The sequence below is a fragment of the Silurus meridionalis genome, chromosome 4 (genome assembly GCF_014805685.1).
Source record: "Silurus meridionalis isolate SWU-2019-XX chromosome 4, ASM1480568v1, whole genome shotgun sequence".
NCBI lineage: Eukaryota > Metazoa > Chordata > Actinopteri > Siluriformes > Siluridae > Silurus > Silurus meridionalis.
In genome coordinates this window covers 30,727,040-30,744,918 of record NC_060887.1, presented here as the reverse complement: position 1 = coordinate 30,744,918, position 17,879 = coordinate 30,727,040, and the positions used below count along the sequence as shown (strand labels likewise).

Sequence of the window (17,879 nt, the reverse complement as noted above, 5' to 3'; positions counted from 1 at the left end):
GCCTGCATTACCCCTCGGTTATAAAACCTCATCAGGAAAACCAAGAGGCCACATGAAAGTATAAAAGCCTGAAATGGCCTGGTTATCTAACGCCTTTTCTTTTACATGCAGATTCTGTGGTTTTAAGGGCTTTTAATTGTCCCACATTTCCTTAAAAAGTAGGTGTCCACCCAGCATACACAACTCAGAGTTATCTGATCTGCTTGTTTTTATTTCTCTCTAGTAGAAGCTCCAATGAAATAAACTATGCCACAGCACAATATTGCACCATAAGTGGGTTTTTGTTATGACTGCATTTTGAGATCAAGTCAAGAATAAAGTATTTCTCTGAAATTAAAGTAAAAGTCCACTTCATCTATTGTCTCACAGCTATGAACCGATCTGAACAACTTTAATGGGGTTCTTTAAGTTTAATTTAAACCTTACTAATAACAAGCATATACTATATGACTCATATTCCTATTACATGTGCATGCATATTTAGCCATTTATGTAAATCTGTCATGCACATGTATGCAATCTGCAAATTTGAAGACTACTACTGTCATCAGAATTAGAATCCGGTTATTGGCCAAGTGTGTTGACACACACAAAGAATTTGGTTCTAGTTGTTAGTGACTTTTAAAGTACAAACATAAATAACACTATACATTTAGCATGGACTATGCAAGACAAAACACACAAAAATATAGACAGTATGAGTATTAAATAGGAATACAGAGAAATCAGAGAGGAATACAGAGAATACAGAGAGGAATACTAGGTCATGAGCTTCAGATCACACCTTCAACACATATATATAAATTATATTAAATATAATTTATATCTATGCCATGTGGCAGACACCCTTATCCCGGGTGAATTACATTGTTCTCAGTTATACAACTGTTAGCAGTTTAAGATTAGATTAGATTAAACTTTAATGTCATTGTGCAAGGTACATGTACAGGCCAATGAAATGCATTTAGCATCTTACCAGAAGTGCATAAGTGGCCAATTACCATAAATAAATAGCAGTGTTAAAAAAAAAAAAAAAGGTATATGTACATATGTACAGGGGTGAGGGTAAATAGGTTTGTGTTGAGGGTTATAATCCCTGCTTAAGGTCATAGCAGTGGCAGCTTACTGGTTCTTATGACCTTCAGAAGTCCAACATCTTAACCACTGAGCTACTACTTTCCGCAATTCACATGATTACTGATTAAACTCACCTATTTTAATCAGACTGCTCCTTTAAATAACTTGGACTCTCATTGTTATTTTGCAAAGTATTTTTTCAGCAGTGTCTGTGAATCATCTAAGCCATTATTATCTGTCTTGATTAGTTTTGGACGGTAACCTATTTCATGATTACTCTTGGTAGTTTGTGGCTGTTTGCTGATTGTGGGGATATATTTATGCCATTTCTCTGCTACCGTGCATCTTAGGGTTTTTTCATGATGGCCACCTAACAGTATTAATATACAGTCTAACACCAATTTGGTACATTTAAGTATAAGAGAAAAAGATTTTCGGGTTTTCTCTTCAACCTAGTAAGATTAAGAGTAAGATTAAGTTTGGGTATATGAGTAGTAATTCGTTTTATTTCAGAACAAATTTAAAACTGACCTAAAAGAAATTCTCTAGGTTATGTGTGTAACCCTAGTTCCCTGAGGGAACGAGACTCTGCGTCGGAACACTTTGAGAACACTGCTGCGTTGTTCATGCTCTAAATAATTTGTGTAATCAGTCAAAATTATAGGCAGGCTGTCACCGGCGGGGTGACGTCATGACAAGGAAGTATAAAACACACATAAAGTGAAGCCAGCATCAACTTCTGTAACCGAGAAGGAAGCGATGAAGGGACGCCAGAGGTGCGGCATAAAGACGCAGCATCTCGTTCCCTCAGGAAACTAGGGTATCACACACACAGTCGCAGAGGTCTTGGGGGGACACTCCAGAGGACCAAGCCTTAAAGGCTGCTACCCTCCGGGTCAAGTGTGCTCTGACCCCGAATGGAGCGGGGAGACCAGAGGACCCGTAAGAGGACGCAATTGCGTCAATAATCCATCTGCTGAGAGTCTGCTTGGAGGGCTGTAGCAGATGAACAATTGTTCCAACTTTCTTGAAGGAACAATCCAGTGCTCTGACCGTGCACAGCCGGTTCAATCTCTCCTGGTCTGGGGTCTGGAGTGAAGAAGGATCGAATGCCTGGAGCCTGACAGGTCGTAGGACGACCGAGGGCACCTTGGAGACGTTACCCGCTCTATGGTGCATATTATCAGGTTCTCTCCAGAACTCCCGGAAGCAGCACGACCCGGGGAAAGGCATACAGACGTGGCCTCGGCCATGCCTGTGCCATGGCATCTAGTCCCAGGGGAGCTGGAGGATATAGGGAGAACCACAAGGAACAGTGCAACATCTCTAGAGACGCAAACAGGTCTACTTGGGCTTTGCCAGACTTCTCCCAGATCTGCCCCACCACATGAGGGTGGAGGTGTCACTCCCCAGGTCTTGACCCCTGACTTGATGAAGCTCTCTTGTTGGAGATGACAGTCCTCAGATCTGTCACCTCATGGGGCTTTGGCCCAGAGCGCTATGTGGGATCCTGCACAGGGGGGGGAGTGCGTCATGACGCTCCGCCTCTGCACTTGCTGGTAGGAAGGCGTGGGAGGTACCACTGGAAAGCCGCAGATTGTTTTTTGGCTTCCTGAAACCTTTAGACTCTAGAACTAATGGTGTCGCCAAAAAGCCCTGAGGGCGGGAGTGGGGCATCCAGCAGCATGGCCTTGTCCCTATCGGTGATTTCAGACAGGGTGAACCACAGATGTTACAGATAGCCTTAGCAGTATGGCGGAGCTATAGTATCTGGCCGCCCACATCCAACTCCCACAGCAGGTCGGCTTGGTATGCCTATAACACCGCCATAATGTGCAGACATCCAGCAACCTGACCTGCTGAGGCATAAGCCTTCCCCACCAGTGTCGATGTAGTACGCAGGGGCTTAATGGGTAGTGTCGGTGGCTTAAGAGAGGATGCCATACCCGGGGAGCTCGAACTTACATGACTATAGGCACAGAGTGTGTCTGTGGAGATGGAGAGAGATAGGAGAGGGAGAAGAGAAATTGAACAAGACCAAGTAAGACATTTGTCTTGTTTGTTGTAATGAACCAGCAGAGAGAAAGATTTGAACCAAACAAAGTAACACATTTTGTGAGAAAGTAATTCCAATGAAAAACAAGAATAAATGTTGTAAAGCAACTGTGCTTGAAAAAAGAGAGCTGAAAAAAGTGGAACATTTTAGCTTCAGTATAAAAAGATTGATGGTAAAATTAAAGCAAGGAAATGTAACAAAATATTCTGTCAATCTTCAGCTTTTTTTTTTGCTTTTCTTTGTACTAATGCTGTAAAAGCGAGAGAAAGATAGAAGGATAATGGAGGTTAGGGAGAGTAAAACATAGTACATAGGAAGAGGGCGGAAAGATGTAAGATATAACGATAATGAGGTATGAAATGTGGGTAGATTGGATGGATAAAGAGATAAAGCGGTAGTTTGAGGCTGTGTGAGTGAAGTACAAAGAAATGTAGCTTTAAGAACCCTCCTAAGAGTGCACTTGGCATTCACTGTGTATTTACTGCTGTTATTATAAACAAGACTCGTGACACAGTACAATGCATCAAGAGGGAATATAGAACACTTAATTACTCAAATACAGCACTGTAAGGTGAGTTCCTAAACTGCTGTCTTGTTAATATTGCACTCTAAAGCTGCTTTGTGCTTCCTTATTATGCAGTGTTAAATACATTTAATGGAAATACCCGAATAGCAACTGCACAATCAGCTTCAGGTCTGACAGCACAGTAGCTCTGAGGTGGAAATCATTTTTTTAAAGATTGCACCTTTTTTCATAACCGGTACCATATCATGAAACGTGAGGAGAACTTTGAAAGAATCATTGCTTTATATGCAAGATGTTTAGATGGATTATAGGGGGTTGCATGTAATGTGCATCACAATTTCATGTTAAAACACCCACATCAACACCCACATTCACTCACACACTACATACCAAACCAACAGTACAATGTGCTTTAAGTATGGCAAGTAATTGATCCTACAGTAACTGGTGGGAGTACTGCACCATAACTATGTGCTTTCAGACAAATGCAATGAACCATCACTTCTTAAATATTTTGTGGCAAATATAGGTCTTGTTCAGCACTATAATCTATATGCATTGCACAAATGCACACATATACATTAGTACTACTGTAGAACTAATGCTTTTTGTCATTTAAAAAATTGTCTTAAAAAATAAAGATGTGGGCTATAAGTAGTGTCACTGTCAATCGAAGAATGTTTGTTGCCTGACGAATGTATATTTCCTGATGAATGTTAGTTGCAAAGACAAAAAAGATTTTAAAGTGTTTTATGCATTTACATTTACGCCTTTTAGCAGATGCCCTTATTCAGAGCAACGTACAATAGTGCTTGGAGTCTATTTTAATGAATAAATCAACACTGGTTTGTTGGTTACAGACTTAGAATACTGTCAGCCTAATCCTCTATTGACAAGAATTATAGAACACTTTTTTGAAAACAAGTTTCCTGATTATGCATTTTTATAAGGACCATGCCATATAACCATGCTATTATTTAATAAAATAATAGCATTTTAATATCTTAATTTAATGTTAGCAAACAGCAGCACTTAATGCTTTAGCAAAAGGCTCAGAATAACGTCTTAAACTGCAGCCCAAATTGCTTTGATTAACTGTAATAGAAATTAACACTTTAAGCCATGATAAAATAAAATAATTTATTTGCATTTATTTAAACTATCTGCTGACTAACTAACCCATATTAAGTTAGAAAGTCAATGTTTGCTGAAGTAACTTATTCTGACTACACACATTGCTTTGTGTTAACTCTGAGTCAGTAGCCAATGCACAGTGTTTGCAAGCTCATTAATCATAAAACTCTATAGCCACTGCATTTCCCATACTGCCAAATACAGCATAGAACCCTGTTTCATATTTTTACTTGCAGCTGACAAGGTGCATAGCAGGTGTATATTTCATCATTTTTCTGCATAAACAGGGCTAGTGGCAATTTAAACAAGCAAACACATTACTTGTAATGCTGTAATGCTTCTCCGTGCATATTTGTGCTTAAGTTCCTCCCTGTATCAAATTTGTAACAGACAATTGAACTCAAGTTACACAAAAATACAGTATATCATTTTGAGAGAGATGGATTAGAGTTTGTATCTGTACTGTTTCCTGCTTGTCCATGAAATTCATATTATCACATTCCTCTAAATCTCTTCAGTGCACTTCACCATTACTCACAGGATGTCAAGGTTATTTTAATTTTCATAGAAATCATCCATTTTTTAAACAGACGCTTATTTATTATTTATTATAAGCTATATACTGGTAAGCTCTATCTTACAATGTAGATGTGTTCTGGTGACCCTGTCGTAACTTGAAAATACCTTAAGACTAGCCTACCCAGGAGTCTTAAAAAATGGTGATTAGTATGTTTAGTATTCTGTAATTTGTTAATAATTTAATTTAATTTTATAATTACAACACATTACATAATTCAGTAAAGCAGAGCAATTTACATTACTGTAATATATATAATATATGTTGCACTCTGTTTCAGTGTCCGACAAGGGCGATAAAAAGGAGAAAGACACAGAAAAAATACACACTTTAACACAAAGACAACTGAAATCTGTCGACTGCTGGCGAGAGTAAGGTATCTCACAAGGCAGCAGATGCGTACATGCTGGCAGCTCTCTAACATTTCGTACAAAAATTAAATGTAAATATTTTTTTAATTACTTTGGTATCAATATCGTCATCGTAAGATTGGAAAATTCGTAAATCCAACCAGCATAATTGGGATTACCTGTGTGTGTGTCAAATTGATTTATTTATAAAGTTAGTTATGTACTTATTAAAAAAAAAAAAAAAAGAACTTACTTTTACTTTTATAAAAAGGACAGTTAAAACTTCTTAAAAGTATGCATACATATATAAGAACAATAATTGATTATTTTAAATATCATATAAATAAACAGTTAATTTATCATTTTATAAAAATAAAAAAATCCCCAAAATCATAGAATATTTTTTCTGATTTTAGTAGGAAAAGAAAAATCATAACAGCAAATCTAAGGATTTCTGTCTGTTATAATTCTGTAATTCTGTATGTTGTAATAACTGGTATCTCTAGGCTGAATTCAGTGTTGTACACCACATCCCAAAGTATCATGTGACCTACAAACATGGCTGCCACAGAATCCAAAATCCATTACCCACGTTCAGGTTCACTTGATTAATTATCACAGTAAGCTGGACACAATTACACACAAATTCAATATTAGGACTCCTGTTACAACTCACTGACTGCAAAGTATACACTCAGTGTTTTCACAGGTGTCATGAAAGACTTTTTGGTTTTTGGTCCTGTTTCTTTTTTTAGGTTTCACTATCATAGTAGATAACTATATAATATAATAACAGTTTAGTTAACAAAACAGATGTAGTAAACAAACGAGAATGATAGAATGAACAATTCTACGAAATACAGCAAAAGTAAATATACAGTACATTGATTCTCCCTCCCATCATTAACCTTTATGGGATTAGAGTGTATCTTGACTATATCTTTGTTGTTAAAGTCTGCCTGGTGTTTCTTGTTTCCTGGTTTTATGATTATATCTTTTGTCCAATTTAAGTTACTGCTGATTGCCTGTTGCAATTTATTATTGTTGTTAACCTTGCCCTACCTTTGGGTTTGTACATGCTGCCATCACCAATGTTGGTGTTGTAATATAAATTATAAAAAGAAAAATGGTGGAATTATTAAATATATCAATGACAAAAACATCCTGACCTTTTTTAGTAAACAAAATACCTTTTAACTATCTTTTTTTTTTTAAGAAATATAAACAATTTAAAAAAGAAAACTTAATCTCAAACAATCCACTTTGAGCCTGTACTTCATTACTGAATGTAATGTTCCATGAAACTGTAACAAGGCATTTTATTTACTTTTCTTTTCTTTGCAAGAAGTGTTGCAAAAATGGCTATTGATTTTTGAAGTTTTAAAAGAAGAGAATTGAGTTGGATTGGAATGGAATGGAATGAGTGCAATGAGCATAGCCAAAGAATGCAAAAACAAATATAAATATTCAAGTTCAAAAATATAAGCTAAAATTGTATTGCATTTTATTACAAATTGTTGAAAATGTATTATTTTAAGCAGGCATGTCTGTGAACAATTTGCGAGTTAATCTTCTTGAATGGCTTAAGTTAGGGTAGAGAAAAAACTGTGGTTGGATATTTGATGTTTTTCTACTGTATGTGCAAATACTGGTTTTCTGAGAATAATTACTTTCTAACAGTAGCACAAGATGTTTGCTTTTCATTATTAACCAGGACACAATTAGAGTTATTACTGTAAAAACTGTCTACCTACACTAATAGAGGTGTGGGCTATATATAGCCCATCTCTGTATCTCTTTAATGACAGGAAGTGCCATAAATATCTCGATAAAATAAAACAGCTCAATGCACCAACTGACCAAATAACCAAATAATAAGATGTTATGAAATTAAAGCAAAACTACAAATGCATGCACTACAGATAGACCTAAAAGGTCTTGTGCACATTTTACACATGGATGCAAACTCCTCAGATGTGGCTGATTTTTACAGCTGTAGTCATTTAGTAAGAAAAATACATCCTTAAATTGTGTAGACATTTTATTAGACCAGAACAGCACCCACACAGTAAATCTATGTTGAACTGCAGCGAGCCTTGTTTGATGCTAATGACTGTGAAATTACTATCCCAGGAGTCCAAAATTGATTCGCATTAAATACGAGTCTCCACAAAATCTTGTCTGCAATCATCATTCCCACATATCACACTGACTCATTTTTTATCAACAAAGATTCATTTAAACTGCTTTTAAAACAGACTGACCTTTGGTCCAATTGTGCCAGCTGGTCCTTCACTACCAGGGAGGCCTGGTTCCCCCTGTGTGTGGGAAATGAAGACAAAACTGGGATATGGAAATGTACTAACAACTTACTCTTAAATGAGCCATATGAAGCACAATTGCATAGATCACACACTGTAGATCCTTTTCCCCTTAATATACTAAGTAAGCTGGGAGAAAGAGGCATAATATGGGAACAGAATTCAGCTATATTACTTTCTCCCATAAATACACACCTTGATTTTGAATAAACACACAAACAGTCTCGGCTATTCAAGCCTTTATTTTCTAAAAGTCTGGAAAGTATGAAAACATTTGTGGGTATTGTCATGAGTAATAAATGCAGTGAAACATGTTAGTGACAGAGGCTTGCTTTAACTGGCACGAGCTAGCCTGAACCATGTGTGGACTTTTTGGGTTTTACAGTGAACAGACGATTGCTTTATGGCAGCTGATTATATATATATATATATATATATATATATATATGCTATATTTTCAGAAATTGACTATTTTTTCAAGCATATATTTGTATATAAAACGTTTGAAAATTTATTTAAAAAAAATTTTATATACAGTATAGCTCATTCTTATTTCTGTAATTCAAACCAAGGAGGTGTATTTTATATTATTATATATTATGCTTTGAAAATGATCATGGGGCAAAATTATACAAAGATACTATTAGTAGTTTTTAAGGAAGACACATGTATAAGATTACAAATCTTTAAGATTTTAGATTTGAACTAATCACAAACTTACATATATAAAGAGCTACTATAACCTTAACTATTATGTATGTTTTGTGAAAAACAGCGAACTTAAGTACATTTGTAGGTGTGTGTTAGTTAATATCTTCATTAACACAAACAAAATTTAAACATGGAAACAATCTGAATAAACCATCATTTAATTTGCTCTATGCAGCTGCATACAAAAGCATAATTGTATGGTATTGGATTAGTTTTATAATTTACACTGATCCTCTTCATCAATTACAGAGCGATGCAGCAAAAATAAACACTAATAATTTCATCTTAGCCCATTTAGATTTATTTGGCATCCATTTCTTTTCGAATCATATTGTAGCACTAGTATGTACAGTATACTGTGTGGCTACAGTTGCCATAACCAGTAGTTGCAAGGTTCCTCAAAAGGTTTCTTTCTTATACCATTTAATAGAGATATTCCTTATCATTGTAAGGAATCCCTGATGGCTCTGTGCTTGAGGAAAAAAAAATTATTTGCTAGACTAACTGAATCTACTTCTACCACCACATGTCTGCCTTTAGAACATATCAGTTTTGTTATAATTGTATAAAGGTGAATAATACATGCTATTTACCTTTGTCCCAGGTGCCCCAGGGGGTCCTTGTTCACCTTTGTCACTCTGGGGTCTCTGTTTGGAAAGGTATTGAATGTTTTATCAGTGCATTGTCACATTTTTTTATCTTGTTTTATTTGTTTGTTTGGTGACTGGGTGCAGGCTGGCAAAACTGAGAGCTAAGAGACAGTACATTGTTCCAGAAAATATTTCAGGGCATTCTGCTTAGAATAAAAAGCTAATTTAAATTATAGCTTATAGAAACTAACTGTTTTAAAATGTTCTTACTTGCTACATGTACAAACAAAACAACAATTTCCTCTCCATGTTCTCTGGAATTGAATGGTCTTTCCACTCTTTTCCTGCTCTGGTTCCACATGTCCTTTTAAGTCCATATCAGAATTGTTAATAAAAATTTCACTCTGGGCTTCAAGGATCTAAACAAGATCTTACCTTGGGTCCTGGAGGTCCTTGTTTTCCAGGCAACCCTTGCTGTCCCCTTTCACCCTGTACACAAAAATAAAAGGCACACACTGGAAGCAGAAAAAAATAGTATTCACACAGCCACAACACACACTTGCCTTAAGTCCTTGCTTTCTATAACACTAATTTATCACAATAACACCAACTTGCACACTATCCTCATGGGGCTTTCAGACTAATTTCAATCACTATGAAACTAGAACTGTTCTCATTTATCTTGATTCTACTTACTTTGGAGCCCTTTACTCCTGGGTCACCTTTCATTCCATGTACACCAACTTCACCCTGCCAGGTGACAAGTAACATAAAGACATTTTTTTGGTCATTTGCTGATTACTTCCCAGTCTCTACCTCTCCTGTATAACACAACAGCTACCAAACAGGGAAAGGGAATGTAAGCACAAGCTTACTCGTTTAAACATAAAACCTGCCACCACATATTTTCAACCTGCCAAACTTGGAGGAAATCTTCTCTCTTTTGCATAAGATAATACGATGCATATTAATATCCAGTGTTGTAATGATCGACAGAATCTTACCATCCATCTTAGATTTCATTATTTTACGGCAAGAACATAATATGTTCAGACAGATTCTGTAAAAGATGTTAAAAAGTATTGAAATCTTACCTTTTGACCCAATATACCTGGCTCCCCAGACACTCCTCGCTCACCTTGTATGCCCTTGGAAACAATAATTTTTCCAAAAAGTCAAATAGCAAGTACTGTTGTTGAGTGTCCCACTGCTTTTTTGTCATTGTTTCTGAATAAAATAAAACCAATAGAGAGTACTCACAGGCTTACCATCATGACCAGGAAGTCCACTTTCTCCTTTTTCACCCTGCAGAGTAATTCCGAAATAAAATGACATGTCTGGTTCGCACACAATAGTGTTCATGAAGTGTGTTTACCGCGGTCCGAATCTCGTGCCCCGGGTTTATCGCGGAATTGCATTTGCCACATAACTAATTAGTTTCACTGATTTTCCCGGTTTCTCAAGGACAGCACGATAGAGCAAAAACTTATAGGGAATATTTTTTATGGAATCTTATGTTGAAATAATGAAATTTGTTAATAAAAAAATTATAATTAATTATCAAATTAAGTAAAATGTTAATACAGTACAGTACTGTACCGTTTATCACGGTTTTTCGTTTATAGCGGGCAGTTTTGGAACATAACGACCACAATTAATGGGGGATTACTGTACTTTTATTGAAGCTGTGCAATGCTGACCTTTAGCCCAGGTGGTCCAGGTGGTCCAGGGTTCCCCTGACTGCAGTCACACTCCTCTTTTTCTTCAGGTTCCTCTCGGTTTATGGGACACTGAGGGGTAAAGGGAAAACTGCAGCTAGGTGCAAATTCACTCACAAACAAATATTCATATGAAATGCTTATAAAAAATAAAACAACGTACCCTTTCATCATCCTATAGACATGAAAAAGATGAAAAAAGTTAGATATGCAACAATTCCAGAGTCCTCCTATAGTCTTATCATTCTGTAAATATCACTTACCACAGAATAAATCTCACATGCAGTTTCTCTTTCACTTTGCATTGGATCACAATACAGTCTTAGTTTTTGGATTCCCAACTGTCACAATAAAGAAAGAAAGAAAGAAAGAAAGAAAGAAAGAAAGAAAGAAATACATTTATAAATATTGTGTATTCACAATGGACATGTATTTGTAGTGTAAAGATTTCCACTTGCACTGTCTGGAATGTATAATAAAAAAAATTGATTTGCAAATGCTATTCCATATGGCCATTTATTTAGTTGTTGGATGTACAATACTTCTGTGTTCATATAAGTCAGATCTCTGAAGTATCTGCACTGTTTATTTCTACTCACAGGAATCGTAGCTTCACTGCTGTACTGTTTGGCGATCTGAGTTTTCCCGTTGATAAAAATGGGCAAGACTGGTTCCAGATCCACTTGCTGGATCACCTGGTCATCTACATAACAGATGACATGACTTTGCCTGACAAGAATCTTCAGCTGGTGCCAGCGTCGATCAAAAAGCCTCTATAATTGAAAGGGAAGACATATAAAGTATAAGAAATTAAGAACGGCAGATGTAATACACAGTATTATTACTGGACAAAGTAAATTATTAAAATTTACAAAGGGTCTAAATCGACACTGTGAGCGTAGCACCAATATCAATTGGTAGAAAAAGAAAATGTTACACCTCTAATTAGCATTTCAGAGTAATTAAATACTGTAATTGTTTGTGTACACAGCTGACCTCTTGCAGAGACCCTTATAAAAAAGAAAGTAAGAGTAAATTATCTGTCTTACTCAATCTACCTTAGTACTTTCCACACTGACTACAAAGTACTGCTTATTGCGACAAATTGTAGGTACCGCACCCCCTTCCCTTATATCAGAAGGCTGAAACCTGTCAAAATATACATCAATGCATGTTTTGCAAATGCACAATGCAAATGTTTTATGTTTCTTCCAAAAACATATTTAACAAGTGTTCATTTTGTCTAAAGATAAAGGTGTATCAGATACAATATCCAATAGAATTTATGCAAGTATTTGTAATTTATAATGTCTATCATTATTGTACATTTCTATATAGACAGTCCCAAGGTCTGTATTCATTTATCAGTTATGTACCAACTGAAATCCATCTGATACAAAGTATTTTTGTGCACGAGACATTTGATGGAAGCCCCACGTAGTCAAATTGAAGTGTATTTTATAAAAAAACATGTTGTTCATGAATAAACCTCTCACATGGATGCAGCTAAAATCCAGCCTTACACTACCACCTCTGTTCAAAATGATTGGATTGAACTTTTCTTTTCCTAAAACCAAGAATTGATGCACATCCTGTTCCTTAAATACAGAGCCAAGATGGCAATTATGAAAGTCTTGAAGTACCATTAACTGAAGTAGCCAACTTTTTCCCTTTTTGCTGTGTGAACACTGTGATGAAGAGAGGTGGAACTTAGTTTCTTCTTTACTATTGGCTGTTCTTGGTGTAAATAAGGCAAGGAACACTCACCAGTATTACAAAAGAACATTCAGAAAGTAAAAAAATAACTATATATATATATATATATATATATATATATATATATATATATATATATGGAACAGAATCAAGACAACTGTCATGTGTAATAGTGACAGCAAACCAAATAAAATATACTTAAAAAAAAAAAAAAAATATTTGAAGACTCTTAAAGACCTTAAGTTAAAAATGTCAAGGTTTTTTTTAACCATAGCAAGCATGGAAACATGGATTGTTTACATACTACAATTTCATTTACTGTCATATTCTCAACCTGTGTGCTTCTATTCCCTGTATGTCAAAAATTGGGAATGTTTTAAATAGTAATTAAAGAACAACATGCTATATGTTTTATTAATTTATAATTATTTTGATTGCTGTGGATAATTATTTCCTGTTAACATTAATGCAATTGTTTCATCACTAGATTATTTTTTGCTCTATTTGATTCTTTTGGGAAAAGATCTGAAGTAAATTTGAGTTTGTCATGGTACAGAGAACACACAAAGCCTTCTTTCATAAAAATGTTCTGAGGGGAGAACACTTTGGGAACATTTCTACCATTGGCCAATCAGAATTGATTATTCAATAACATTGTGAAATATAAATAAGGTCAATAATCTTAAAAAAGTAAAATAATATTTAATATGATTTTTTTAACAGTGGAATGCTGCACATATATTAAACAAGATACAAGAGATTAAAGCAAAACTTCACAAACCTGAACTCCTTGTGCATTAAAAGTGGCCATCTGCACTCCATTTGCCATGTTAGTGGTAGTAAAGGTGACTGAATTCTCCTCTCCGTGCAGCGTCACAGCCACTTGGACTTCTTGATCTTTAGAAAGTACCCTCCACAAATCAAACTTCTCACTACTAACAGTGCCTTTCAGCTGCAGAGTGGCCACAAACACATAGGATGGAGGAAGACCTTCTGGAAAGATCTCCCTGGTGAACAGCATAAAATTATTAATTCTAATGAGAACATGACTAAAGATTTCATTACTATAGAAAAATATATGGTTGATTCTTCATATTTACACTTTCAGTCAAGATTTGGACACACCCATTTATAGAAAGCTAATCCCCAAGTTTTAGTATTTTACATTGATGACATGAAGACATGAATCAAAGCTATTTTATTTTATAATATTTATAATTAACATTTTATACAGTGACATTGTGCAATGTAAAGTATAGCATTTTTATCTCACATATCCAAGGTCACAGATTCAGTCATGAGCTTGGGTTACTGTTTGCATTTCCTTCAGGTTCTACAGGTTCCTCATACTGTCCTTAAGCATGCAAGTGAGTGGTCCGGTGACTTTAAATTGCCCCTAGATTTGAATAAGTGTGTGAATAGTGCCCTGCAAAAAACTGGCAACTGATCCATGGTGATTCTTTCACCTTGTTCAGTTCAGTGAATGGGAACAGGACTATTACTGAAAATTATCCTAATTAAGCTTTATACACTTGACATTCTACATTATACCTTACATTTGGCCTTTTATTGTGGCCAGACTAAGGCAAACCTGGGCAATAATCATGCTGTCTAATCAGCATCTTAATATGTCACACCTGTGAGGTGGATGGATTATCTCGGCAAATGAGAAGTGCTCACTAACACAGATTAAGGCTGATTTGTGAACAATATTTGAGAGAAATAGGCCTTTTGTTTACATAGAAAAAGTCTTAGACCTTTGAGTTTAGCTCATGAAAAATGGGGCAAAAACAAAAGTGTTGCGTTTATAATTTTGTTCAGTATATGACTACATGATATTGTATAACTATACAATCTTACTTTGTCTCCTCAGTTATGTCCATCCCTTTGTCCACATAGTATGCTGTCTCTGACAACAAAGATCCCTGTATCTCCTTGGCCTTCTGATGGATTTTCATGCCGAGTATCAGCTCAAAGCCCTTCTCATCCCGAGAGGCCACAGGGATACGTGTAGGACAAACCGATTCTGCAGAACGCCACAAAAAAAAGGCTTTTAATGGCAGCCTTCTTTAGCATGCCTTCTTAGTACCATTACCTCTTATAGCAAAGTAGCATTGAAAACTTAAATCTAAAAGGTCAGAATGTGGTAAGAAATATTTTTTCTAACAGCCTAACATAGACAGTACTGTAGTTTAACTTCTTCTTTTGGCTGCTCCTGTTCGGAGACGATCATTTGTCTCCATACTACTCTGTCCTCTACATCTGCCTCTTTCAACCAACTACCTGCATGTCTTCCTTCACCACATCCATGAACCTCCTTCTTGGCCTTCCTCTTTTCCTTCTTCCTGGCAGCTCCATCCTCAGCATTCTCCTACCGATATACCCCATGTTCCTCCTCTGCACATGTCCAAACCATCTCAATCTAGTCGCCCTCACCTTGTCTCCAAATCATCCTACAGTACATGTGCTGTCTCTCTAATAAACTCATTTTTAATCCTGTCCATCCTTGTCTCTTCCAATGAAAATCTCAACATCTTCAGCTCTGCTACCTCCAGCTTCACCTTCTGTCTTTTACTCAATGCCACTGTCTCTAAACCATACAACATAGCAGGCCTCACTACAGCCCTATAAACTTTCTTTTTCACTCTTACACCCTTCTATCACAAATCACTCCTGCCACCCTTTTCCACCCACTCCATCCTGCCTGCACTCTTTTTTTACTTCTCTAACACACTCTCCATTACTTTGCATTGTTGGCCCTCAGGTACTTAAACTCATCCACTTTAACCACCTCTTCTCCCTGCAACCGCACCACTCCACTGCCCTCCCTCTCATTGTACTCTGTCTTACTCCTACTCCTACTTACTTCTCAACCTGCTCCCCACACTCACCAAAATCACAATATCATCCACAAATATCATAGGCCATGGAGACTCCTGTCTGACCTTGTCTGTCAACCTGTCCATCATCACTGCAAACAGAAAAGGGCTCAGAGCCAATCCTTGATGCAATCCCACCTCCACTTTGAACCAGTCTGTCATTCCTACTGCACACTTCATTGCTGTCACACTGTCCTCATACATGTCCTGCACCACCCTCAAATACTTCTCTGCCACACCTGACATTTTTATTACACAATACCACAACTCCTCTCTCAGCACATTTACATCATTTACATTTGCAGCATTTAGCAGACGCCCTTATCCAGAGTGATGTACAAAAGTGCTTTGAGTCTCTAGCAAATAATAAATCTACACTGGTACGCCAGATTACAAACTTAATATAAATATAACTCTTGACCCTGTGGATAAACTCACCAACACACAATGAAACTCCTTCCGACCTTCTCTATACTTCTCCATCAACATTCTCAAAGCAAATATTGCATCTGTGATGCTCATCCTTGGCATGAAACCATACTGTTGCTCACAGATGGTCACCTCTTCTCTCTGCCTGGCTTCCACTACTCTTTCCCATAACTTCATGGTGCGGCTGATCAACTTCATTCCCCTGTTGTTACTGCAGGTCTGCACATCTCCCTTATTTAAAAAAATCAGTACCAGGACACTCCTTCATTCCTCAGGCATCCTCTCACCTTACAAAAAAATTTTTTTAACAATCTGGTTAAAAACTCCACTAGCATCTCTCCTAAACATCTCCATGCTTCTACTGGTATGTCATGTGGTACAACCGACCTTCCACTCTACATCCGCATAGTTTATTTACAACTACACATTTAATTAGCAATTATGCAAGGAGTAGCAGTCAGATGTAAAACTGTTCCTTTAAACTTTCTGACATAAAGATCTTTATAAGGAGGCTTTGCAGTTTCTCTGTAACATGTCAATCTGCATTGTTTTTATTTCATATTAGGAAAATGGGTTTTAGTTTGTTCATAACTGGGAACAAGAGGTGTCTCACTGGGCTGTTGCACAGACAATTTACTAAAAGATGCTGGATTATAAAGAGAACATCACCAAATATAAGTAAAAGTTTCTTACCCGTGTTTAAGGTTAAAAGACCTGAGCACACCTTCACTCTTCCTAAGCGGCATCATATAACATTTTACCAGCTTTCACCAGCTTTCTATTTTTCCCAGGCCTCACCTTCACAAAGCTTCTGCTCCATGGAGTCTCGGATCCGATCGATGGTCGTGTAGTCCTGTGCATACAGCACATAGAAGCTGGATGGTGTGTTAGCGATAGCAACTAGCTCTGAGGTGGTAATCTCAGAGCCCACCCCCACTGCGAATACAGTGATTCCTTGTGCTCGAGCCTCTAAACTAGCATCCGTCACATCATCCTGAGATTTTCCATCAGTCACCACTACGGCAATGCGATTCCTACTGGTGTCACTGCGCTGTGAGGATGCAAACACGTGATCAACTGCAAACTTAATGGCACGTCCTGTCTGTGTGTTTCCTCCCAAGTATCGAATAGCCTGTATAGCTGCGATGAGCTCTTTTGCACCTTCATGAGTGCCAAGAGGGATCTCTAGCCGAGGAGCATCACTGTACTGCACTACAGCCACCTGGGTGTAATGGGGGCCTACATCAAAGCCACTGGTGATGTTGACAAGCCAGCGCTTGGCAATATCAAAATCTTTGTAGCCTACACTCCAGGAACCATCAACGATGTACACAAGATCATTTGCAGCTGTACTGCAACCTAAACAACATCAGATATAAAGAGGATGAGTTCTCTGCACCTTTACTGGTACATTTAGAAAGACAATAAATAACTGTTACTAATGGTTTTTTTTAAAGATACTAATACAAATTAGTATAGAACTAAATAGAAGAGGGCAATAACCACTGAAAAAAGAGTCAAAACATATTTTTACAGATGCATATTATTCTGTTTATATTGGAAAATAGACAAATAATTAAATTTAAACAAACCTGCTCGAATATCCTCCTTTTCTGTAGAACTTATGAAAGTGAAGAGCATTGGCATCAACAGCAACCTCATTATTAACATTTTTAAAAGTGACGCCTACTACTTTCAGATTTCACTTTTCCTGAAAAAAACATTTATAGAAAACATATTATAATACTGATATCCTGCCAAACATGCTTAAACTATGCTTAAATGGCACAGTAGC

At 36.8% G+C, this 17,879-nt stretch overlaps 1 protein-coding gene across 5 annotated transcripts in view; it reads right to left on the bottom strand.

Annotated features, from left to right (window-relative positions):
• si:dkey-225n22.4 (collagen alpha-1(XXI) chain) overlaps window positions 1-17,879 on the bottom strand; it is a 50,328-nt gene that overhangs the window by 24,367 nt on the left and 8,082 nt on the right. For 4 of the 5 annotated variants that reach the window (XM_046848478.1, XM_046848477.1, XM_046848479.1 and 1 more), the window contains 14 exons: window positions 17,677-17,795; window positions 16,883-17,443; window positions 14,637-14,802; window positions 13,558-13,783; window positions 11,660-11,833; window positions 11,324-11,401; window positions 11,224-11,235; window positions 11,043-11,132; window positions 10,603-10,647; window positions 10,437-10,490; window positions 10,039-10,092; window positions 9,778-9,831; window positions 9,346-9,399; window positions 7,985-8,038 (listed from right to left, as the gene is read on the bottom strand). In XM_046848478.1, coding sequence (XP_046704434.1) covers window positions 7,985-8,038; window positions 9,346-9,399; window positions 9,778-9,831; window positions 10,039-10,092; window positions 10,437-10,490; window positions 10,603-10,647; window positions 11,043-11,132; window positions 11,224-11,235; window positions 11,324-11,401; window positions 11,660-11,833; window positions 13,558-13,783; window positions 14,637-14,802; window positions 16,883-17,443; window positions 17,677-17,755 — 1,701 coding nt within the window. In that variant the 5' untranslated portion in view covers window positions 17,756-17,795. Of the gene's footprint in view, window positions 1-7,984; window positions 8,039-9,345; window positions 9,400-9,777; window positions 9,832-10,038; window positions 10,093-10,436; window positions 10,491-10,602; window positions 10,648-11,042; window positions 11,133-11,223; window positions 11,236-11,323; window positions 11,402-11,659; window positions 11,834-13,557; window positions 13,784-14,049; window positions 14,328-14,636; window positions 14,803-16,882; window positions 17,444-17,676; window positions 17,796-17,879 lie in introns of those variants that run through there. The other variant, XM_046848481.1, reaches the window with a different exon arrangement.